Here is a 26,599-nt window from a genome sequence, read left to right as displayed (position 1 = left end):
AAAGAGTATGAATAAATTCATATTGTTTTCTGGCCTTGTATTGGTGCCATTTTCTTTGTCATGATTGCTATCTGAAGGGTGAAGATAAATTTTTGCTAGTGTGGCAGTTGTCATGTTGGGGATGTTCAGTTGGAAGAGAACCCACAATTTGTGGCGTATTTCCAAGGCTTTGCAGTCATTAATTTTCTGGAGGAAGGGAGTAGAGGGTAGAGCCCAAATTCTTTCCCATTTGTTTTCTGTTCTACTACAGGTGGTTTTAAGAATATAGAAAGAAACTTTATGTGTGCTCAGAGTGGGGAAATACCAGTTTTGCAAGCTAATTCATCAAGATTTTAATATCACGTATTTCTAGAGTCCTGTTATTTTTGCTTGGACTGCATACAGGTTATTTTGAATGTAGCAGAAAAAAGCTGTCAGCAGCAAGAAACTATTGGTAAAAGCTATTTGACGCGCAGAGCATAGGTGCTGTTGGGCAGGCTTGTATTTGCAGTAGGTGGGACGTATTGCCATGTAGGCAGCCTCTGTGATGACCTGTCACATAGAAATTTGTTTTTTTTTTTCTCTCTGGCCGAGGGCCAGCATGTAAATCCACTTCAGGCTGATGGCAAATTAATGATAATCTTAACTTTGTAATTGGTCATTCAAGCCTTTTATAAATCAACAAAGAATTCACTGGGGGGCTGTGCATGTAAAGTAATCAAGTTTCTTGCCAGCGTGCCCTCAAGAGTAGTTTGTGTAATGTGGGAATATAGGTATTTGAGACTTCCTGAAAATAAAAAAAGAGCTAAGTTTCTGGAAGATGGCTTTTAATTGATCGGAGCAACAACAATAATTATATCATCATCATCTATAAAAAAGGAAACCATAATATTATTTTCCTGGTATACTTTCAATTCTTTATGCAATTTCTGGTCCAGGTTTCATAAGACTTTTGAAGCTGTCCCTGGAACTAATCATTTAAATTCTCTACCCTCAAACCTGAGAATTAAATGTATCATGAGAATTGTTATTCTGTAATTGTTTGTTGGAACTTCTGTGGCAACTGCAGTGATGCTTGACTTTAGTACAGAAGGAGGAACTGCATGAAGGAGAGCTCCTGTTGCTAATTAACAAATCTTGGGTGTTCACATTGTGTCTGTGTATTGGTTCTCCTGTTTGTGTAATGTAAAATATAGTGGGTTTTTTAAACAAAAAGAAAGTTTGATTTCTAAATGTAGGAAAAGCAGGTAATTTTGGTGTCAGTTTTACCAGAAGTATTTCTTCTTATAATCAGAATAATTCTTCAATGCATTAATTTCAAATGTCATGCTGATACTTCTATTTGCAGCTGGGTTTGTTTTTTTAAATTAAGACAAGTTTTTTATATTGTTTGTTGTGTTCAGTGGTAAGTTAATTAGAGCTCAGGCTTGAAGAGAAGACATGTTGTACTGTTCCTTACGTTGGTATCTTCGAATGCTTACAACATTACATTACCGCCTTGATTTTTACAAGCAAAAGATTTACTTGTCGTAAATCAGTAGAGGTGATATTTTAGTGGCTTTGTTTAGCATCTGTTACTGCATAGTCTCGTTTGGTTAATGCATCAGCCACTTTGCCTGGAAGTCAAGGTAAAGGTGTGCTGCAGTTTAATTACATATTATCTGCTTCTGGATTGCACTGATAAGTGTTTAATTAAGTACGTATAGAGTGCTTCAAGCTAGTGTCTAATAAAATATGGTTACACTGAAAACATTTCATTTGCTAACTGTCAAGGCTAGATGGGTCAGTAATCAAAGCTTTATTTCCACTCCCTGTATGTTGCAGTTCTGCTACAACTGGCAAGTGATGCATTACCGAATGATATGGCCTTGTCTCTTGCCTATCTACTTGCACTGCCGCAGGTATGTCGATAGTGATTTTGTTTCTATGTTTTTGCCAGGAAAGGCTATTCATAGCATTTCAAAAGTCCATAAGAAAATGTAACTTCTTTATGGTTTTAAAATCTAAGTCTTTGAATTCATTTAAATACAGATTTTTTTATAGATCAGGCTGAAGCATTTAAAGGAAACTCTGAACAAATGCCATTGAATTGGCTTAGGAGCATGGCACTGACAAAAAGACATATTTTCTTAAAATAGTAGTTGGGCCACCTGACTGACATTTATGGATATATAAATAGGGATAATAACTTTGTGGTATAGAAGCATCAAAACTGTAGTTGGAAAAAAATTTTGGTTAGGAGTTTATGCAAGGGGAGAAAAGCATTATAAAGTTGAACTATCTTTGTGTGTGTGTGTAGGTTACTGATTTACTTCTGTGCCAGAAAAACGTAGTCAGAGCTATTTCTAAATCACAGCAAGTAGCTTTGTAAAAGTTTGTGCACTTAGTGTTGTATGCTTGCTAATTCTTTCATCTAAATTAACGTTCTCTTTCTCCTAGGTGGTAGATGCCAACAAATGCTTTGAAAAGCAATTACACTCTGCGTTATCTCTCCAGCTGGCAAGTTATTACTATAGCCTGCAGATCTATGCTCGTTTGGCACCATGTTTCAAGGACAAATGCCACCCTCTCTACAGGGTTAGTACTCTTTCTTTTTAAAGCCATATTCATTAACGTGCAGCATTAAAGCTGTTCTAAAAAGCCAGTACGTGAGTTAAGCCTGTTAAGGAGCTGATCTGACTTACACTGTGAGCAGCCTGTTAAGTTACACATAATTATTCTTCTACAGTGCTGTAAACAGACAAGTACTTCACAATTTGTGGAAGAGTTTTTGAAGCACAGTATCGAGTGTCATTTATAGGTAATAGCACTCTCAGTCTTCAAAGTAGCTTATAAACACTGAGCAATAATGAGCATAGCCTATGCTGTCATCTTGCGATACTGATATTGTACTTCCTCAGAAGAGTCAAGTGTCCATTTAAACCAGAAAGCTGCTATTGAGAAAGCTTCCATACTCTTCCTTGAGGTGTGTTGTTTTGTATTTTAGTTTACATATGTCTTTTTGAAAAGTCATCCTCGTTCATTGATGAGTTTGTTGATTTCCTTTGACAGCTGTCTCTTTTTGAAATTGCACAGCTTCGCTGCTTATTCGTCGCCTGTGATTAAAGCAGCTGCATGGTAAACTCCAAAATAAATTGAAGGTGTGGCATGCGAAAGTTTAGTAAGGTATCAATTGCCATTCCTACTAAGATGCCTGAGTAAAAACTCTTTTTTGCCTCTCCAAGAGAGCCTTTCTGAATTTACACCAGTTCTTTTCTCCTGTACAGAAGGTCTCTGGAGTGTTCAGTTTTCAGCCTAGCTCTACTTTACGGCTAAAAGGACACTTCTGGCTACAAGTTTAATGAAAAGAGAGAGTGTGAATCACCACTGTGGCATGAGAGGAGATTTGTTCTTTTTTTCTGTGTTCAGAATGGCTCCTGATTTACAGAGGAAGGCTTGTTTTGATATTTGCCCAGTTCTGCAGTTGGGCAGCCTTTTGTGTTCCTGCTGAGATTTGCATTCCTGCTGTCTTCTGTTTAGAAGCTAAAAGAAAACTTAGGCCACAACTGAAAGTTGTGGGGCTTGCAAAATATGTTGGTGGTGAGGAATTCATTCGTATTTGTTCAGTAGCTTTCTTTGAGCCTAGGTACCTGCTGCAAGGCACCTTTGATGAAAAAATGTTGTTTTTTTTTTTTTAGTTTAGCTTTTTTTAGGCAGTCTTATTTTATAGAAAGAGCTATGAAGCCTTTTGAAAGAGTAAGTCATAAGAATGAGGATGGAGATGTTAAAGATTAAACTATTTCTACTACAATTGCCATTTAATAAGTGAAGTCTTATCAACAGCACCATGTAGTTTATCTCTTCCTGTTATGATCTTTGGCTAAATCTTTTGTTCCGTCTTGGTAAAATACTGTATTGGAATGTGATAAGCAGTGGATTTTAAGTTGTTTGCTAAAAAGAATACATGCTATGATTAAGAACTACTCTTAAGCAGTAGCTTTTGAAGACAGCTATATGAGAAAATCCTGAGTGAACAGCACACCAAGAAAAAGAAGAAAGAAAGGGGAAAAAAAAAAAAGCCCTGAATGCTCAGTAAGAAAACAATGTGGGAGAATACAGTCATTGTTACGAAGGGTATCCAGTGAGAGAATGTCACAGAGGTAGAAAAGGAGACATAGAAACAGATGCTTTTGAGCAAAAGAAATGCTCTTCTCTTCTCCACTCCCCCCCCCCACCCCCCCTCCCGTAAAATCCCCAGACTTAAACACTCAGTTTCCACTGCAAAACAGCTGTTTGTTCAAATGTACATCTTAGATGCTGGTAATAAAAATGGCTCTGCTTGCAAGTTGCTTTCCTCAATGATATACCATTTGCTTTCCATGGGCATAGATCTAGGCATGGCTTTTATTTTTGTATTTCCTAAGAGCTTGGTGGGCAAAGTTGATCTTAAACTTTTATGGTGCAAATTTTTATGAAGATGGTAAACTCAATTGTAGATGTTGTTCCGTAATAGATTGTCTTTCAGCTCATGCCACTGGTGTCTTGTATCAACTTTACCTTCTGACCGTTTCTCAAAACAGAAACGCGTCCCTGGCTCCTTTAAATGTATAATTCAAAGCTATGCATTATTCTTGGAAGATAGCTGTGTGTTTGTGGGTGAAGATGTATAGCCAAGTCTTTTTTCCCCGCCTGTTCTAAACCTTTACATATTCAGTAAGGATCTAAATCTGGCACTTCAGCCACATGCCTAGATGGTGGATCCTCAAGATCATAGAGTATATGTTTCTGTATAACAGCATCTGAGTCACAGTAGGTGGGATTTCTCTGGTCTACTGAATCAACTATCCTGTCTGAAAACTCTAGCTGAATTTGTAAGAAGCTGTATAGAAGCATGGAAAAGTCTACACTTCCTGTGTCTACTTTTAAAATAACATTATGTAAATCTTTCAAAAGAGTACATGAGTACCTCTGGCATAATGAGAGAAATGTTCTCAGAATGAAAATGATGGATGTGTTAGAAGGATAATGGTGAGTGGGGGTGGGAGTTCCTCTTCCACTGGCTAAGGAAGAATTTTAGGACTTGCTAGTTAGTTAAGAAAAACGTTTTGAAGGAATGATTGGGTCTGGTGGATAAAGGCTGATTTTTTTTTTTAATTTTTATTTTTTTAGCTGTGATGTGAAATACTGGTAACTAATATCTGCACATCAAAAACAGAATCGTAAATTATCAGAAATTCTCATTAACTTTTTTGTATTGTTGATGTCCCAAAGGAAATCATCTTGATAATTTCTATTTCTGATGAAGTTATTACTTTGCTTTAAGGAGAAACAAAGGGATTTGGGTGTAAAGTACTTCTTTAGTTTTGTACCCAAGAGACAATTTTGAAGTTTAGTTGTTACAATAATATAAACATGATAGTTATAGTTCAGGGCATCTGAGCTATATTAGTTTCTTATCCTGAGGAAGACGTTAAAGGAGCTCTACAACAAAATAAAACCACAGATAAAGGTCTATAAGAATAATGCCAGACAGGAGAGGAGAACAAGATTTCCAGAAATGGACTGACTGTGGGAAGCATTGGTGTGAGGAGACTCATTACCCTTTGAGAACCTATATTTATTTTTGGTTGGTCTGTACCGGGCCTGTCAGGGATGAGGTTAACTTTTTCTTCACAGAAAGAAGCCCCTATGGGGCTGTGTTTTGCCTTTGTGGCTAGAAGTGTTGATAAGACACTGATTTTTTTTTTTTTTTTTTTTTTTTCTTTCCTTTTTTTTTTTTGGCTGCTGCTGCCTGCTTGGGCAGCATCAAGGCTGTCTCCCCCCTGCCATTCTCATTCACCACTCGCTACTTCCCAGTCTTGTTGAGTGAGAGGAAAAGCTGTACAGCTGAGCAAGAGATTTTCTAGATAATTTTTGCTGTTAATGGCTTATCTCCTCATTTGTCCTATCCTGGTCATCTGATAAGTCACCAGAATAAATATATCTGAGGGATTGTTTACTCCAGAAAGGACTGAAAAAGTTTAATTACCCTAAGGTTAATTAATATGTTATGTTCCTGTTCTCGTGCTAATCTAATGCTGAGGTGCTTCTATGGTTTTGGAGAGGAGTATTTTACTGACAAATACTGCTGAGTTGCAGAGGGAAATGTGAATTTTGCAATTAATAGCAGATGAGGAAAGTTGCTGTTAGCAGAAAAGCCATAGGTTTTTATTTTATTCCCTTGCCTGTTATTTTCATTCAAGAAAATGAATTTGATTCCTGGGCTTTTGTGCATTGCAACTGGCAATACGTTGAAATGATAACCTCGGAGATTCTCCTTTGTGATGCTTTTGATGCAGCCTAGAGTTGGTGAAGAAGCTGGGAGTTCAATTCCACAGAGTTAAGTAGCCTGATGTAAGTGGCCTTTGAGTCACTCTGTGAAAGAGTGCATTTACGCAGTGAACTTGTGCTCTGTGCACTTGATCTGCTTCCCTTTTCTGTTGCTTGCTGCTTAGGGAAGCCTCTATCAGTCTCTGTGTAAGAGGCAGAATTAGGTCTGCTTTCACCTCACGTAAAGTCACTGTTTACAAAATAGGGGTCTCTTTTTTTTTTTTTTGGTTTTGTTTTCATTTTCTCTCTCTGTTTGTCACAACTGTTGCGTATTCTAGTTCCTGTGCTGTTTCTCTTTATTTCTGTCATTTAGACCATTGTCTCTGTTCACATGTTCTTTTGCAAGACTGTATTTAGTCTCTGTACTGCCCTCACCACAGTGGCATCTGTAGGCTTTAAGTGCATTAAGTTGCTGTGACAAACATGTCACGTCTGTCTTACTGTCTCTCATCTCCCTTCACATAAGGGCATGTTCCCAGCATGTGGAACAGGGTTTTTCTTGTTTGGTGGTTTTTTTTTTTTTTTAATTGTTACTTGCTGATATGTGTTTATCTATCTCTTGTTTTAATGAAAACAAGGTCAAAAGAAGAACTTGGGACTGAATATGTAGAAGTTTGTGTTGATCTTACCAGGAGTTCATTCTGCAGGCTTGACCTGGCTCCCAAGGCAGTTCTGTTGCTTATTTGTATAAGGTTGCCCTTAATTATACATACAGCTGTATTAAGCCGGAGAAGCAGAACTCCCAGCTGTGGTCCTTATGCTACAGCTTTAGGTAATATTCTGAATGTAGGATGTTGAAAATAAAGTTTGAACTGGAAATAAAAACTGTATAAGTAGTCTGTATACAGGAGGAGGGAGAGAGGCAGATCTTATGGGCTAACAGATGTATTACCCATGTTGTATGAGGTCTGATGGCTTTAACCTTATTACATGGCACTGTAGTGCAGCTGGAAGTAAAGTCTATACACATGAGGTCATCTCTCATTGGAAATCAAATGCTCATTAAATGGTTGCATGTTGGTTTGTGTTTAATAATAATATCCTGTCACATTCCTAAATTATGAATTTAACTCACTAGAAATTATATATGCATTTTTAATCTCAAATTGGATTTGTGTACTTCAGGTTTTATTGGAGTCTGTAAACATTGACTGCAATATGGACAAACTGTCAAGACAGTCTTGTTTCATTTTGTCTCAACATTCAACTTTTTATCCATAAACACAATGGCTAGCACTAAGTCTGTTGTAGCTGGTAAAATGGTAGTGCTCTTTATTTTTGACTTATGATGGACTTAAACATGACCTTCTTTACTCATTTAAGTTCTGATTCAAGCTATTGGCTCCTCGTTAGCCCTTCTTTATGTTTAGCTAGTGATGGTGAAAACTAGCAAATTTCCTTTGACGGTGTAATTTGTCCCCTTTGCTTCACTGTTTGAATTTTCTGTTGTATGTTCTGCATCAAGTTCAACTTTCTTTGCTGGTCTTTAAGTTGCTCCGCTTCCTTTTCATGCCGCTGTTTATGCCTAGCGCTTCCTATCTTTTTATTTACCAGGCTGTTTGCTCGTACGTGTTCAGATACTGTTAGTCATTAATACCTGGGGTGGGAACCTATCTCATTTAGTGTATGCTTCTGTTTCGAAGTCCAGTGTGTATCTTATGGTTCCTAAAGGAAAATTGGGAGAGTAGAACTCCTTGAATCTGTTCTGCGCTGTTCTCTCTTCTTTTGACCTTCCTGCATGTGTGTGGAGTCTGTGACTGAGAGAACTGTGGAGAGGGAGGGCAGTGGGGGAAGGCACCGTGAAATGAGGCATTATCTGGCAGACTAAGAACTGATCTTGGAAGAAGTTTTCTTTGGGTTTTTTTGGGTTTGGATTTTTTTTTTTTAAATACAAAAGTAGGCCAGACAGCTTAGTCTTGATATGTAGCGTGACATTTGAATAGTTCAAAGAGCTCAGTGTCATCATAAAACTTAAATATTTATCGCTCATCCCTTCTCCAGGTCATTGATAAGAGATTCTGAATAGAAGGGGTCTCAAAACCTGCTCCTAGAGGACTTGCTGCTGGCTCTCCCCTACCTGAAAAGCGATCACTGAGCTTTGGCCTCTCCTTTCACCAGGTTTCAGTTTATAAAAGCACATTTCTTCCAATCCGTTGGCACCTTAAGCTTCCTGACTGGACTTTGGTGGGGAAACTTGTCAAAGACTTTTGGAAGATCTGTATGTATTTTGCCACAGCATTCCTCTTGTCCATGTGTTTATTGACACCCTCATAGCCCTCCAGCAAGCAAAGTGGATTTCCCTTTACAGAGGCCATGCTGACTCTTGCCCACCCAGCTCTGTTAATGCATGTGCTCAGTGGTTTTATTCTTTGTTACAGGGTCTGCCATCTTACCAGGGACGGAAATCAGACCCGCTGGTCTGTGCTGCCTGTGAGGATCCCCTTGAGATCCATTTTTTAGATGGGATTTGCATTCTGGCACAGTGGTTTTTTTAACATTCATTGATGCACCTTAGCCTGCCATTTAATGTAACTTCACATTTGTCTTCCTTGGGAACTGAGGGATGAAGCCATCTGGTCATGGAGGTGTGCAAGCACATAACTTACCTAATTGGCCTGACGCTTCCCAGGTGTCGTCTTCCAACACATCAAGGTCTTCTGAGCTCTGTCCCCTATACCTTCAGCAGTGAGGGCTGACACAAAGATCTCACTGATTTCCTCTGCTATGGACTTACCAGTGAGTGTCCCTGTCACACCTTGTCACCAAGTGATCCTACCGCTTCTCGAACTGATTTACCGATTTGGAGTGACTTTTCAGAACTTTTTGCTGTCAGCTTTACTGTTCTTTATAAGGTGCTTTTCAGGATGCTTTTCAGGTACTTTTTTAATCCTTTTAGCTTCCTTTTTGGCCTATCACTTTTTGTGAATTTTCCTCATTGATTTGCTTGTTCCTCAGTGATAGCTCAACAAATAAACTCAGATTTTTTTAAAAAATGAATGAACATCTAAGCTAACAAAAATTGAGAAGTCACTAAATGCTACTACGTTTGAAGGCTTAAAACTCAAGTAAGCTCTCGTGAACTAGCAGTCTTTGTGGACACTTTTGAACACCTCCCAGTGTGATCCCTGAATTAGTAATCCAGCAATTAGCGACGCTGCAGTCAGGTTGTGACAACTATGTTCCGTTGGCTGAGGTGTGGTTGATGTAGTTAAATCATGGTTTCACAGATCCTCATATTTCTTCGTTAAGCACACAGCACTACAAAGCATTACCATTCTTAGTCGGGACAAAATAGTATTTAGATGACTCATAAAAGAGCTGTTGTTAAATAGCTGTGGTTTTCCCTGGTTTTATTTATTCAAGATAAATAGTGCCTAAGAAAAGGAGATGGTTACAGTGTTTCTTATTTTCATTTCTCAAGGGTTGTATAAGCTATTCTGTTAAATCCTACTTCTGAAAGCCGAGTGAGTGTTGTTCTTGAGCCAGCTATTCAGAAATACTCTTTTTTAAAAAGAGGATCTTCAAAACAGGCTTTCATTTCAGGAGAGGTTTGAGGTCCAGCTTTCCTGTGTGCCTCTGGAGGCACATTTGTGGTTTTTCATGCAAGGGAGGTAGTTGAGATAAGTACTAATGCTTTCCTTCTTGCAAAGGGTTTTGTCCTTCTCTGGGAACCAGTGTAAAAATGACCAACACTTTTTCTGAAGCAGTCTTCCCCTAGTCAATTGGCTCTATCTTTATTTTACCTTCTTTTTCTGTGCTTCTGTTAATATTTTCTCCAGTCAGTAAACATCATTAATTTTGCAAGCAGCCTGACTGAAATTTTCTGTTCATCTTAGAACACAAAATATTTTAGCAAAATTTTATTCATCTGGGTTGGCAATATAGGTAACGTTTCAGACAATGCTGAATTCTCATCACGTGAGAGAGCGGTCTCCTCCATCTCTTGGTTTTGGTGGTTTGGTTGTTGGGTGGGTTGTTTTTGTTGTTTGTTTCTTTGTTTGTCGTCTTGGAGAGTTGAGGATAAATGCTAGATTGGCCTCTCTAAATTTAGTGTAAGAAGCTATTCATGAAAACATACATCATAGTAAGAGAAGGTGGTCACTGAGAAATTCATGCTTCTAATCAGAAGTGCTAGCAGTGCTCCTGGAGTAGGATGAAAAAATATTTTACTTCTGGCATCTTAATAATGGTCAGGGAATAGGAAATTGTGTGTTTTGTTTTGTCATGTAGCTCATGGAATATTTAGTTTTCAAGCTTTAAATTTGTAAGATACAGAAATATGTGCATGTATCCAGTCAAGTAACTACAAATTAAAAGGATACCGTATTGTACTTCAACTAAAACTGTATCATATTGTAATGAAGTTTTACAGAATGAGTGTGTGTTTGTGCCAAAGTCTGCATATGACTAGAACTGCTGCCACATAGATCAAGATTAAAGATATATTCTAAAAGAATATAGAATAACATAATTTATTCGAAAAGAAAGCACAATGACTTTTTAGATAAAAGGGAGATGGACAGAAGGTTAGGACAATTGCCTAAACTGTGATGTTATTTACTGAGAGTAATCCTGACTGTAAATGGAAAATGAATTATGTACTATGAATTAGTAGACACTTCACTCAAAACTAAGTGGTAATTTTCTGTTTTCAGACGTGTTCTTTCAGTTGACACTTCAACCTTTTATATATCGTGTTAGTTCCACTAAAGCAGCTTTCGGGTGAAATGATGAGATGAGATTTTTCTATCTAAACCTGACTTGTCAATATCTTGCCGAGTAAGAGAGAGTCTGAAGAATAGAAGGTAGAAAAGAAACTATGAAAACATTTTCTCTTGGGACTAATTATTTGTCGTTCTTGCTGGAATAGCTGATAGAAAACAAAGCAAAAAAGTATTTAAAACAGAGCACTAGAACAATTTGTTCAACTCTTCAGACACAAGTAATTTAACATAACTGTAAAAACAACTGCCTGGACAACTTTTCAAATTATTTTTATGTTTTATTTCTTAACAGCAGCCTGTTGCATTATCTTTTTTTTTTTTTTTTTTTTTCTTCCTGTAGCAGTACTGGCTTCTGTATTGGAAACTATGTTGATTTAGCTTATACCAGGTGGTTTTGTTTGGGCTTAAAGTCACTTTATTGTCATTGTTCCTCCTTCTGCTGGCTGTTAAAAGATCATGTGTTACTTTTGTAACCAAGTTTCACCTATTAGGAATTTACCTTAAAACATCTTCAGTAAAAATGCAAGGTAATTTGTAGACTAACATGCAGATATTAACATTCAATAGTCTATAAACACTGCAGATATCCCGGCTGGCTGTATGATTCAATCTTGTGACAGGGTGGCTGTTTGACCTTAAAACAAAATGTATAGATGAAATCAAATTTGTTAACTGTATTTTCTTCCTGGTTTTTGAGTATTCTGATATTTCTAGACAGTGATTGTAGTACATCTGCAAATAGAGTTAAAAAAATCCCGCAGAACATGGTTTTGTATAATAGATGTTGCACACTGCTTAGCCCAATTCTAATACCGTCTTTAGTGTAATTTCTGAAGCAGAAATAAAAGCAGCAGGTAATGTTATTTTTGTGTGCTAGCAACATCTGATTCAAAATTCAAAACTAACAGCTTAACTCTCAGTCCTTCCTTATTCAGTCTCTTCTGGTGGATTTGTTTTAGAAAATATTCCTGGGACTCCACTTACGTCCTATCTTTAATCATACCAGCATCTTGGGCAACCTTTTGTCCTTATAAGTTTCAGTTAGTTTCCAGCATAATGGCCTTGAAGCAGCAGTGGCGTATGCTGCCTTCTTATGCAAGTTTTTCAGTTTTCAACTATTGCATTTCAACATTGCTTGTTCAAAACATACAATATTTCTTCTATTAAAACAAACAAAAACAACACAGAGATGGTTTGTTCTTGGTGTACTGTGATGACAAGCATTTTTTAAGAGTATGAATGGGATTTAAAATCCTTAAATATACTTGAGACATTACAGTATGTTACAAAAACTTCTGATGGATCATTTAAGATTATAAATATGAAGTAGAAAATTGCTTTAATATTGGCTGAATGTAAAAGACCTGCCTATCGATTCAATAATTGAGGATTTGTTGGTCAGCTCATCTCTACTTCATTTTTTTTTTTCTTAGTTTGTGCAACTTTATTCTGATGCATCTTCCAGCTTATAAAAGGTATTGTAGTAGGTATCCTTATATGTTGACTTGGTGTGGTTTCACTGGTGGGTGATGGGATTTGCTGCTTCCTGTATCCATTTAAAAAAATGGTTGTTAAAGCTGATCGTGAACAAATCATTGTTGTCACCCAACAACATAAGTAGCTGCTGCAGCAGTGGGAGGGCAAAGTTGAGGTATCCTTGTACTTGAGTGATGTGACAGTACAGGTTTTATTTCTGAGATGCTCTGGTCTTCCATCTCAGCCATACACTTTATCCTTGGCTTGGAGCAGATCAGGCGTGAGACAGCTGTGTTCTGAAAGGTGGGCCACCCCAAATTCATGCGGTGCTTTGTCTAACGTAATGTATCTTGACTCACGCTGTGACAGCAGACTCAATTGAGGACAAGTGTCATCGATTTAATTAATGAAAAGCTGTTCTATGGAGGGATGGATTTTACTTCTTGAGTGAACTATTTCTTTCCTATAAATCTTCTTTCTTGCTTTTGTACATGAGGAAAAGTGTCGCCTATAGGTGCTTCTCTTCATTCTTCTTTTTCTTTTTTTCTTGCCTTCCCCTTCATCAAATTTATAGCATATTGAATCTTTTGCTACAGGGATTGTAGCACTTGCTACGAGGATTAGGGAAGGTTCTCCTCCCTGAAATGTAAGTGCTTTCCAGAGGTGTGGTTTGCTTTCCTTAGAAGTGCTGGAGATGGGCAACAGCTAGACACAGGATAGTGATCAAAGCGCAGCTGTGTCTGTAGCAGGAATTTTACACCGTGCTCCCTGGTGTCTCTTGCTGTGTGCTGTCATCTCTTAGTTTTGCTAACTAAGAGATCTCCTTAAGAGATCAAAGGTTTTGCTTGGTGTACGCGTCTTCCTCTGCAGCATCATCTCCTTTCTGAGGCCCACTGAAGACGGTACAGAACAGATGCGGTGTTACAAGGCACAACTGACATGTCCTCTGCATTCCCATTCGGACTCCTGTGGTTCACTGTGGTTGCAGCTTTTGATCGTTACCAAAAGTCTGTAGTTCAAAAGGTGATGGAAACATTTTGCAACTTCAATCCAGAAGGGTCCACAACATCACTTACGTATCTGAGGTGGCTATGAGTGGATTAGCCTTGGTGATCTAAGCAGCTTTTCTCATCAGTGTTCCTCGTCATTTCTGTATCACAGTCTGAAGATCATTTACATTAAAAAGAAAACTGAAAGAATAGTATTCCTTTTTAGAACAATTGGAAGGATTCTTGGTCTTAAATAAGTAAACAAGCTAAATAGCCTCACAATGATCTAATATTATCTCAATGATATGTTCCCAGTAGAGCTTTTTATTTTTTATCTCTCTTACTATAGCTGTAAGGTTGTTGCTGCTCCCTGAGCAGGAGACGAACAGGAGAAAAACAGACTCGGATTCATTTTTTTCTTCCTGATATGTATGGCTGAATTAAGACTTTTCTTTTTTCTTTCAAATCTCTTTAAATAGAAACTTGCCAGGAAAAAAAAATAATTGAAGATTATTTTAGGGATCAGGGTGAAAAAATTAGAAGATCAAAACCTCTTATCTCTTTTTTTTTTTTTTTTTTTTAAACCGGTGTTGCTTTTATAATACCACAGTGACATACAGACTCTGAAGGGGTTTACAGGTGTGCCTCCCAGAGGATGGTCAAAGAGAAATACTGCTTTAAAACATCTAGTCAGGTGGATGCTGATCTCCAGCTGGGGCTTTACTGGTAACGGCTGGTGTTGCAGTATTGACAGCAGCTTGTCTTTGTTTGTGCTGAGTGAATCACATCTAATATCATGGAATTAAATTAGATTTATGCTGAAGTGATGGATGTGGGGGTTTTTTGTTTTGTTTTTTTCTTTTCTCTCCTCTCCTTTTTTTTTTTTTTTTAATTCCTAAGCAAAGTTTTTGCCACTATTGCCAAGACAACACTGTTGTAAAACGTAGCACTAGTCCCAGAGATGAGTAAAACGCATTGGTGGGTAGTTCATGAGGGATTTCCCTTGGCAATGCTGTGGAGGCCCACGAGTTAAGGATATGATACATTCAGGTCAGCTCTTGTGGCTTCTCTGGAAAGTTATCCTACGTTTGCTGCTGTGTTCCTGTGTAAAATACCCTTCCTGAATGAGCAGGGAGGGGAAGCTGTGTTCAAATGTCTGTCTAGAAGTGTAGGAGGAGATTTATCTGGCAGAGCAGGGAGTTGGGACACCTACGCACAATTTCTAACTATCTGAAAGACTCTGGAAAGCCAACAAAGATAATAGTGTATTAGGTAGCAGTTTGGGGTTTTTTCTTGGGTTTTTTTTTTTGACAGATAACATCAGAAAGAAGACAAGTTGAGTATGACTTCTTATCAGTTTTACCTGTCATAGTTTGTATTTACACAAATTGTTGTAGGGATTATTTTTTTAAGCACCTGTTAAAATTTTACCAAAGTCAAAGAATTTGTACACCCTATGAATGATGCAGTAAGAGCCAGCCTTTACAGATTTTGCTAATTTTCTTTGTCGCCAGCTACTATTACTAGCTAGTTGTTATCGCCTTTTCAATCAAAAATGGTTAAGGCTTTTTTGAATACTGGCAATATAGCTTTCTGTATTAGTGTTTTTAGAACAAGCATCATCTCTAATTGAATTAGGTATTGAATGGATGTAGAAATATTTGTGTTTACCTTTAAAAAAACATGTATTAAAAATGTGGAGATGTTAAATAATACTTAAAATCATGAAATACAAGTTCTGCGCAACTTGATACCGAACACATCGTCTGTTTATGTTGTTTCATTGAGCTTGTGTTGAATGCCTGATAAGTACTGCACAAGCAGCACTGTTACTTAAGAAAACACTTTAAATCTGTAGGATAACAAATCTGAGAGAAGGAAAGCTGTGCGTCATTCCAGTAAATTAGTTTTGCAAGCAACTGCAACTTGGGAAAGATTGTTTTTTATAGATTAAAAAACCCTAAAAGTCTCGCATCAGATATCAGTATAGGCTTTGCATGAAGCAGGCTGTGGGATTTCTCTAAACTAATTTTTGATTTCACATGCTCTGATAGTTTGGAGCATAGGTCTTGTAAGGGATAAAACAGGACAACGCTTGATTGAAAGATTTTTGTTGGTGAAGAGTTCAACACAATCCTTGGCAACTGCTTGCAATAAAAAAACAACTCGTGTCTTCTTTAGTCTGAATATATATGTGTTAATTTGATAGCTGGCAAATCTTGTTCTTTTATCTCCTAGACTGAAGAGTTTGTTACACATTTTCGCCTTACATATGTCTGGATATAGATACACGGATATGATTCTATTATTCTATTCTAACTCTGTCATTAATAAGCTCAATAGACCCTCCTTCCAAAGACATTGTTTGTATATTACTGTAAGTCACGTTTCTTAAATGCTTTAAATAATTTTTGTGGTACTTCTCAGAGCCATCCCTTTTATAACGTGTTTCAGAACTTCAAAGCTGGAAAAGAACCTAGTAGTGGGAATTAATTACCTTGGTGAAAAACATCAATCTGAATTTTTGTTTCTCATTCCTCATACTTACATCCAAGGATCATGTTGTCCATTTAAGCAACATGTACATCAAATTATCTTCCACTTCCGTCTCTTTCCCTCCTTGTAACAGTTTGTCATCATTATTATTTGTTGTGGTACTCCTGTATCACACAGTGGTCCTTGATCCAGGTTTTTTAATTTTATTTTTATTATAACCTGGTGTTGAAATAAGAGATAGAAGAGGTTCAGATAAGAAAAACAGTGAAATAGTGATGACCAATTTGGTAGAGAGCAGTCCTGGCGAAACCGCACGCTTATTATTGCATCTTTGTAGGTATTATTTGGCAGAAGTATTAGCAGGAAAATGCTGATTAAATAGCCTTAAGGTGTTCTTGTGAAGCATAAACAGGCAGCATGAAAGATTGCACACAGATGCTCTTTGGGAAATGTAACAAATGGGGAATGAAGGTTGGCACTAGAGATAGATGTCGTTTGAGAGGGTGACAGCTTTGTCAGAATATTATCACTGGAAGTAAGGTAGCAGATTACTTTTTTTAAAAAGGAATTTCACACTTAAAGATGATGATTGCCCAATGTATTGAAGACAACAATGGACCAAAAATTAAATGGTCTTAGTAATTAATATTATTTTAAGTTATTGTAAATACTCAAGTTTAGTTCTGCCTCAAGGTGAAAAATTATGTGCTATTCAGGAAACCTATTAAAAATGTTATCTTTTCATCTTCAGAAGCTATTTTTGAAGAAGGAGTTCTGGTGTATTTGTTTGAAAATACTTTCCAGTTTGTCTTTGTGTACTTTTTGAACAATCCCATGGGCTGTGCACGGGAAGAAGAGTGCTGACATTGGATTCTACTCTTCTTAACGAAGAGAGGGGAAACTTAGTAAAAGAGAGCAAATTTACCCTCGTAGGTTGTCAGAGGGACCTGCCTTTCTCAGTGGACTGTACAGAGGATGCAGGCAATTATGTTAAACAGGTTTCCTCGTCTTGCTCTGACTTCCCCTGTCTCCATGCTCACATTCTAGTGTATCACTTAAAATGAGATACCAGGGTACATAATAAACAGTGGATTGGTTTCCAGCTGATATAATTGTATTGCAGAGGCACTGCTCTGCTTGCCTGTCTCTTTTCTGAGGTTTTATTATCCTGTTACCAATCTCCTAAGCAACCTTGAAAGAACTACTGATGTTGTTTGTAAAATCAAAGAGTTTGCATTTTTAGAGGGCTTCAAAAAAATATCATGTGGAGAGGAAAAAGGATGCCCTGTGGCATTTAATATGACTTGGTGAGCAGCCTGTCAGCTCAGACTTGAAAAGAAAAAAAGGAAAAATATAAATCAATTTAGAATGACCAGCAAGTCATAGAAAGATTCAAGCATGCCTCAAGGTTCAGACATTTGGTACATGTTTTACCCTGCTGTGCACTCTAGTTAATGTTCATAAGTTTAGCTTCTAATTTAGCAGAATTATTCTGTAATAAAAACAAAGTAAATCTGTTCAGTACACTCAACATTCTTGAGATCACATCAGTTAAATTAGCTGCTTCTTTTAGGAAGTATTTCAATTGCAGTTGGCTCTCTTAGCAGCGCTCCTTCCTCGGTGGGTGCCACACGAGAAGTCACGGTGCTTCCTTGTGGGCATAGTGCTGCTGGTGGCCTCCTTTTTCCTGGAAGAGAGAAATGAAGGCATTGAGTGTGCGGAGTGATTACGTATTGCACACAGCTGCGTTCAAGTGGAGGTGCCTAGCCATAGCCTAGCCATAGGAAAGTATTTGTGTTTGACACTTAAAATGCAAAGCTATTCCTTTTATCACTTCTATATAATAGAAGTGTATAAGAAATTTCAGTAGCAAAAAAAAGCCCAATTTGCAATATTGCTTCCGTTCTTTCTTTTAAAGTAGAATCTCTGGTTTTGAGTAAACTTATAGTGTTTGTAACTGAGGAGGGATTTGGTAAGTTTTCTTTGATTTGTTGAAGTGTTTTACCAATCATTTGCCTAATTCAGTATTGATTAAAATGAGGGTTTTGAAAAACAAATTAATTCAGTCATAGTGAGGTGCTTGTTAGTATTAATTTGATTCGGTAAGTTTGTGTGAATTTTTGTAGCATATGGAACAGTCTAAAACTTTCCAAAAGGACAAATTTTAAAGTCATAGCAAATAGCCTTTACAGAAAATTTAGAATTCTGTTGTACTTAAAAATTCTCAAAAATGGAAAAAAGCTTTTTACTTCTGAACACAGGGATCAATTACAAAATGGTAATTTTTTCTCAGAAATCTACAGGGCTTTTTTTAGTTTGTCTTAAATTACTTTCACAGGCTGATCCAAAAGAGCTGATTCAGATGGTCACAAAGCATGTTACTCAGTATGGCTATGCAGACTGGCCTGAAGAAATTGCAACTTTGATAAATCAGCTGCATTACTATAACGAACGATTACTGGATTTCACTCAAGCTCAGATTCTGCAAGGACTTGGCAAAGGAGTGGATGTGCAGAGATTTACAGCAGATGGACAGTACAAGAGAGAAACAATACTAGGATTGGCAGAGTAAGTAATGTCTATTATGTTTATTTCCTTTACTTTGAAATGGAATTACTTTAATCTTTAAATCATGAAAGAAAATTGAAAGTAGTGCTGACCTTTAGAAGGGATAAGTTGCCAGTTGCTTTAGATATTTACATTGTAATGCTGCTACAACTGGAGCTTTTTCTATTCAACTACTCCCCTTAAATGAAATGTTGCTCAAATAAATGTATTGATAACTTTTAATGGAAGCTATGACTCTTTGTTTATTAACTACTATCATTAAAGTTAATAAGAGGTGAATGAAATCAGAGCATAAGCAGAGATCTCATCTCTTCCTTTAATCTCTTGTAAACCTGCTCTGGCAATCTATTGGGGTATGGCCAAGCATCAAAGTTTGTAATGAACTATAATTTAAAAAAAAAAGGTTAATAATCTGTGTTTTATTTTTAACATACAGTCGGCTTAACTAAATTATTACAATATTTTTTCCCCTGTAGTCATTTGTAAGTGACTCCCGCCAGTAAAAAGGAGAAAGGACCTATAGCCCAGCTGAAGTGCTTATACACTAATGCACGTAGCATGGGCAACAAACAGGAGGAGCTGGAAGCCATTGTGCAGCAGGATAATTATGATGTAGTCGCCATCACAGAAACGTGGTGGGATAACTCACATAGCTATAGTGCTGCCATGGATGCCTATAGGCTCTTCAGGAAGGATAGGCAAGCAAGGAGAGGCGGGGGTGTGGCCCTGTATGTTAAGGAGTGTTATGAATGCTTTGAACTTAATGATGGTGATAATGAGACTGAGTGTTTATGGGTAAGAATCAGGGGCAGGGCTAACAAGGCAGATATCGTAGTAGGAGTCTGTTATAGACCGCCCAATCAGGATGAGGAGGCAGATGAAATATTCTATAAACGGCTGGGAGAAGTCTCAAGATCGCGAGCTCTTGTCCTCGTGGGGGACTTCAATTTGCCGGACATCTGCTGGGAATACAATACAGCAGGGAGGGAACAGGCTAGAAGGTTCCTGGAATGTGCAGGGGATAACTTCCTGACACAGCTAGTGAGAGAGCCAACTAGGGAAGGTGCCCTGCTGGATCTGTTGTTTGTAAACAGGGAAGGTCTTGTGGGGGATGTGAAGGTTGGAGGCTGTCTTGGGAACAGTGACCATGAAATGATAGAGTTTTCGATTCTGCGAGAAGCAAGGAGAGGGGTCAGCAGAACTGCTACCTTGGGCTTCCGGAGGGCGGACTTTGGGCTTTTCAGGAGCCTGGTTGACAAAGTCCCCTGGGAGGCAGTCCTCCAGGGCAAAGGAGCCCAGGAAGCCTGGATGATTTTCAAGCAGGAGTTCTTAAAGGTGCAGGAGCAGGCTGTCCCCATGTGCCAGAAGACAAGCCGTCGGGGAAAAAGGCCGGCCTGGCTAAACAGGGAGCTAGGGTTGCAACTTAGGGAAAAAAAGAGGATCTATGGCCTCTGGAAGGAAGGGCAGGCCACTCAAGACGACTACAAAGAGGTAGTGAAGCTATGTAGGGAAAAAATCAGGAGGGCCAAAGCCCAGCTAGAACTAAACCTGGCTTCTGTTGTCAAGGACAACAAAAAAAGTTTCTATAAATATATTAGCAATAAGAAGAGGACTAAGGATTATCTCTGTCCTCTAGTAGATGGGGCCGGCAACATAGTGACCAAGGAAGAGGAAAAGGCTGAGGTACTTAATGAAGTCTTTGCCTCAGTCTTCAGCAGTAGGACCAGTTGTTCCCTGAGTACCTAGACTCCTGAGCTAGGAGACAGGGATGGGGAGCAGAATGAAGCCCCTGTAATCCAAAGGGAAACGGTGAGGGACCTGCTTCAGCACCTGGAGGTGCACAAATCTATGGGGCCGGATGGGATCCACCCAAGGTATTGAAAGAGCTGGCGGAAGTGCTCACCAGGCCACTTGGTATCATTTATGAGCAGTCCTGGACAACCGGGGAGGTCCCAGCTGACTGGAGGTTAGCAAATGTGACACCCATCCACAAGAAGGGCCGGAAGGAGGATCTGGGGAACTACAGGCCAGTCAGTCTGACCTCGGTGCCTGGGAAGGTCATGGAACAGATCCTCCTCAGTGCCATTACACGGCACATGCAGGAGAACAGGGTGATCAGGCCCAGTCAGCATGGGTTTGTGAAGGGCAGGTCATGCCTATCAAACCTGATCTCCTTCTATGATAAGGCGACCCACTTAGTGGATGAGGGAAAGGCTGTGGATGTTATCTACTTGGATTTTTGCAAAGCTTTTGACACCGTTTCCCACAGCATTCTCCTGGAGAAACTGGCTGCTCATGGCCTGGACAGGTGTACTCTGCGCTGGGTAAAAAACTGGCTGGATGGCCGTGCCCAGAGAGTGGTGGTAAATGGAGTTAAATCCAGTTGGTGTCCAATCACAAGTGGTGTCCCCCAGGGCTCGGTGCTGGGGCCGGTTCTCTTTAATATCTTTATCAATGATCTGGATGAAGGGATCGAATGCACCCTCAGTAAGTTCGCAGATGACACTAAACTGGGTGGGCGTGTTGATCTGCTTGAGGGGAGGTTGGCTCTGCAGAGGGATCTGGACAGGCTGGACCGATGGGCTGAGACCAATGGTATGAGGTTCAACAAGGCCAAGTGCCGGGTCCTGCACTTGGGTCACAACAACCCCATGCAGCGCTACAGGCTTGGGGCAGAGTGGCTCGAAAGCAGCCCGGCAGAAAAGGACCTGGGGGTGTTGGTTGACAGACGGCTGAATATGAGCCAGCAGTGTGCCCAGGTGGCCAAGAAGGCCAACAGCATCCTGGCCTGTATCAGGAATAGTGTGGTGAGCCGGACTAGGGAAGCGATGATCCCCCTGTACTCGGCACTGGTGAGGCCCCACCTCGAGTACTGCGTTCAGTTTTGGGCCCCTCGCTACAAGAGGGACATTGAGGTGTTGGAGCGTGTCCAGAGAAGGGCTACAAAGCTGGTGAGGGGTCTGGAGGACAAACCTTATGAAGAACGACTGAGGGAGCTGGGGTTGTTTAGCCTGGAGAAGAGGAGGCTGAGGGGAGACCTTATCACCCTCTACAACTACCTGAAAGGAGGTTGTAGAGAGATGGGGGCTGACCTCTTCTCCCTGGTGACAAGTGATAGGACGAAAGGAAACAGGTTCAAGTTACGTCGGGGGAGGTTTAGATTGGATATTAGGAAACACTTTTTCACTGAAAGGGTTATTAAACATTGGAATAGGCTGCCCAGGGAGGTGGTGGATTCACCATCCCTGGAGGTGTTTAAAAAAAGGGTAGATGGGGCACTTGGGGACATGGTTTAGAAGTGGCTTTTGTCAGGGTAGGTTAAAGGTTGGACTCGATGATCTTAAAGGTCCCTTCCAACCTCAGCAATTCTATGATTCTAAGTACTGAAGCCTTCACTGCATGTTCTAATATTTAGAATGTTTTTGTCTCACTTCCAGTTATCCAGAATAGAAAAAAAAAAGAAAGATATAGGATAGTACTGTCTTTTAATATTAAAAATACCTTTAATTAACATCTGTATGCAGGTACTTTAAGCTGTGAAGAAGTCATGAATATACTTAAATTCTATATGTTTTGAAGGCAATCATAGTTGAATAGCTGCTGGACTGTCAAAGGAAGAGTTCTGTGCAATAGGAAACTTTTAATATATTTTTTTAACCTAATTTTGAACTACTCTGTGCATAAAGCTTTTGAAGAGTATATTTGGATGTTTACAGTCTTCCACCTATGTAGCTACTCATAGCTGGAATTCCAATAGGAATTTGTTAGTAAAAAAACATTGATATGAAATGCTGAATAAGAATAATAGTATAACTCAGGTTTTGAACACTAAGCTGCTGCTTTGCATCTATAAAATCTACGCCTGCATAGATTTTGGCATCTTTTAACGTTTCCATAAGAGTTACCTGTTTTGTATATGTTTTTCATTGAACACCTATCAGTAGGTGGACATTACATCTTGATGTTTGTCTACAGTAACTTCAGTACGAAAATCCTTCTGTTACTGTAGGTGTTTGTTTTGGATGCAGCCTGCTTGCTTACTGTCTCAACCAAGAGTCCTTTAGATACTGTCTTTCATAAACACAAAGTAAATATCACAAAGACAAAGTTCCTTACAGTAAGTAGAGATCGAAACACAGTATGAAAGGGGTAGTAAAAATAAGGCTTCATAGCATGGGGATGAGAGTGGTAGTTCTGTATTAGGGTGTTGGAAAGATCCAATTAATTACTACTTCAGCTTGCAGTTTCCTTGCTTTAATCTTCTCAGTTGACTCTTAATCTTCATTTTTCTCATGGAAACAATGTGCGAATTAAATATAATTGTGTAGCATATTTTTTCTTATTTTTGAATTATCATTAAGTGCCTCATGTTTTTAATCTTTTATGAAGTGCTGTTTGCAGGAACACCACCTGGAAGAGATGGTATCTTATTTACAAAACAGCTTTGTACTAGAATGAGCAATTTGCTAAAACCACTTAACAAATAGTTGTCAATTTTTTCTTCAATATTTGGTATATTGACATTAGAGCTCATTATGCATTATTTATCAAGCATTTAAAGATCTGGGTGCCTCACAGACTTAGCCAAGGTTAGTTCTCAAGCAGTTAACAATTTATTTGGGCAAAATATATCCAGAATGTATCTGGAAAGGAATTTGTGAAGCTAGAGCAAGACTGAGTGGGAATTCTGGAGTAATCAGGTGAAGTCCCATGTAGCTTCAGGCCAACTATGTTGTATAAGGTTTCTAAATTATTCTTTTACCTGAGGCCAGCTTTTGGGTGGCTGCCTTTTTTTTTTTTTTTTTTTTTCATTCACCTGCTCTGAGGTCTTCAGCCCTTCACTCCTTCTCTTAAAATGTTGAAATCGGAAGTTGATTTTAATGATTTAGCACCAACTTCTTCCTTGTCTTATATAACTGATCTGAAATATTTACTGTAGATTTTTGGAAAAGTTGTGCAATTATCAAGCAATCTGAATTTTATAACTCAGCTTGTGCTTATTGGTTTCTCAGAATGATATTGGTGCGTGTGAACTAGGTCCCTTTCTAGAAGACTAAACCAGAAGGTCCTGTATCAAACCACTTTGAATATACTTCAGCTTTTATTAGTGACATTAGCTTCTGAACCATTGTGTATGCTTTTGCTGTGCTGCTGTGCTCTCTGGCCAGTGTAGACACGGCCTTTTCTCCCCGATGCATTGCTGCTGCAGAACGTAACAAACCACTGTAGCCTTCCATCTCCTTTTTCCACTTCAAACATGAGCGGAAACTAGAGGCTCTTGGCTTGAATCTTCAGTTCACTTCTCCAAATTGGACTTTTTTTTTTTTTTTAAATCATCTTATGAGGATGGGCAACTGGAAAAGCGCATCTCACTTCCCTTTATTGTGATTGAATCTAGTGGTGGTTCTAACGCTTTGTAGCTGATTGATGTCAACAGAAAATGTTAAAGACAGTGATTGTGAGCAAACACATGCACATGTATGATACAACAGAGGTTTTAGAGACCAAGATAGAAAAAAAAAAAAATTGCTCTGAGCTGCCAAATCTTTATTTCTGTGAGGTTGAAGGTAGTCAGCAAACTTCCAGCTGAATGCTATTGCACAGCTACGTATATTTTTTTCATATAATTTTATAGGCATATTTTTTGATACTTTGGAAATACATGCTAGCACACAGGCAGGGTGGCCAAGAACTGCTTCTGAATTTGTTTTTGCACCAGTCTTGGTGCAGCATAACACAGGAGGTACATCCAAACTGTGCCTGCATCCTTTCAGTGGGGATTTCTCTGGCAGTCCTCAGGCTTGCAGAGACAAGCAGTTAAGGGCTGGGCATGAAAAGGGGGGTGAAAAAAAAAAAAAAGTCTTTCACAAGGTAATGGACATTCTTACATTCTTTGAGCTTTTCATTGCGTAAGAACTACTTGTTCTTGTCTTGTCAATGTTATCTTTTTATAACATTATACATATATAACATTATCTTGTTTTAAATAGTTTGTTACTGTTCTTTACTTGTACAATATCATTTCCTTAAATGTCCATTGCCTTATGCTGCCACTGCATGCCACTGTTAAGGCAGAAGGATAGGATTTTAGTAAGGTTTATGAAGTGCTAGGGGGAATGGATCCCAGTAGGTCCCAGAGCCACTGCTGATTATATGGTTGACTGAGTTAACATGGTACTAAAGCATTTGTATCATCTTCCTCTTTCACTGAATCATAAATGGTTGAGGTTCAAGTGACTTCTGGAGACTGTATGGTCCGACCCCTCTGGTAAAGCAGGGTCACCTAGAGCCAGTTGCCCAGGACTGTGTCCAGATGGCTTTTTAATAACTCCCTGGATACAGACTCCATAGCCTCCTAGACAACTTGTGCAAGTACTTGGTCACCCTCACAGTAACAACGTGTTTCCTGATGTTCAGAGGGAACCTCCTGTGTTTCAGTTTGTGCCCATTGTCTCTGGTCCTGTCACTGGGCACCACTGAAAGGAGCCTGGCTCTGTCCTCCTTGCACCCTCCCTTCAGGTATTTATATACATTGATGAGATCCTCCCTGAGCCTTCTCTTCTCCAGGCTGAACAGTCCCAGCTCCCTCATCCTTTCCTCACAGGAGCGATGCTCCAGGACATTCATCATCTTTGTGGCCCTTCACTGGACTCTCTCCAGTAGCTCCATTGTTCGTTTCAGAGGTCACTGTAGCATTTACTTCTTAAGCAGAGGGTTATTGGAGCATTCCTAAAGATCATCTTTTTCTTCTGTTAAGATATCCTGTATCTGAATTGATGATACAAGGAAAGTAATGTATTGTACTTTTGGTTTTGTTTTTTTAATAAATGAAAGTATTGAGATCAGTGTTGAGGACTAGCCTACAGAATAGTTCTGTTAACCTCATCATCTCCAGTGTAGCTTTACCTGAATATCCTCTGTTATCTTCCCCTTAGCCAGTGGCATAGTCACTGTGCAGTTCTTGCAGGAATCTTTGTTTTCATTTCAACTAGTTACCCCCTTGAGAGTACAGCAAATGATTTCTGGAAAAGGCAAAGGAATGTAAGTTTGTGTGTTATGATTTGCAACAGCTGTTATGTATCCCTGGTTAAAAAAAAAATCTGCTTTTATGTGCTTAATGACAACCTGCACAAACTGTGGCTACTAATCTGGAATTTACAATGCAGTGTTGTCATGGTGCTTCTCCTTAATGTCAAAAAATAGACTAGAGCATCTGCCTCTAAGGACTAGATGACTCTTACTGAGTATTTTTGAAAAAGTTTAGATCATCGTCCTCTTATATGTACGTCATTGCTGGCTGGGTTAAAAAGTGCTCTTCTGTTTTCATTCAAGTATTGAGTCTAGTTTCAAGAGGTTGGGTACAGGGAGCTTTGCAGTGCTGGAAACTCAGAGGGAAGGTGCTGCGGCTATTGGAACAGAAGACACAGGGTAGAGTGTGTTTTTTTTGTTTCAGTTTGGTGTTTTTTTGTTGTTTTGGTTTGGTTTTGTGGTAAGTTTTTTGTTTTGTTTTGCCTTCTTCCTAAATATATTTCAGTAAATACTTTTATTTTTGTCAAAATTGATTTCTCTTAATGCTTGTGTTCAACCTGGAGTCCTATATCCAGCTCTGGAGCCCTCAGCACAGGAAAGACATGGGCCTGTTGGAGCGGGTCCAGAGGAGGGATGCAAAAATGATCAGAGGAATGGAGCACCTCTGCTATGAGGACAGGCTGAGAGAATTGGGGTTGTTCAGCCTGGAGAAGAGAAGGCTCCAGGGAGACCTTATAGCGGCCTTGCAGTACCTAAAGGGGACTTACAGGAAAGATGGGGACAGACTTTTTAGCAGGGCCTGTAGTTGCGATAGGACAAGGTGTAATGCTTTTAAACTAAAAGTGTACATTCAGACTAGATAGAAGGAAAACATTGTTTACAATGAACGTGCTGAAACACTGACACAGGTTGCCCATAGAAATAGTACATGCTTCATCCCTGGAAACATTTCAGGTCAGGTTGGACGGGGCTCTGAGCAACCTGGTCTAG

At 39.0% G+C, this 26,599-nt stretch overlaps 1 protein-coding gene across 2 annotated transcripts in view; it reads left to right on the top strand.

The window, feature by feature from the left end:
- NBAS (NBAS subunit of NRZ tethering complex) overlaps positions 1-26,599 on the top strand; it is a 191,597-nt gene that overhangs the window by 89,929 nt on the left and 75,069 nt on the right. For both annotated transcript variants that reach the window (XM_054194532.1, XM_054194531.1), the window contains 3 exons: positions 1,804-1,880; positions 2,419-2,556; positions 18,351-18,580. In XM_054194532.1, the coding sequence (XP_054050507.1) occupies positions 1,804-1,880; positions 2,419-2,556; positions 18,351-18,580 (445 nt within the window). The remainder of the gene's footprint in view (positions 1-1,803; positions 1,881-2,418; positions 2,557-18,350; positions 18,581-26,599) is intronic.

The sequence above is a fragment of the Rissa tridactyla genome, chromosome 3 (assembly GCF_028500815.1).
Source record: "Rissa tridactyla isolate bRisTri1 chromosome 3, bRisTri1.patW.cur.20221130, whole genome shotgun sequence".
Lineage (NCBI taxonomy): Eukaryota > Metazoa > Chordata > Aves > Charadriiformes > Laridae > Rissa > Rissa tridactyla.
Note: the sequence above shows the minus strand (reverse complement) of the source record. Positions and strands in the feature narration are given on the sequence as shown.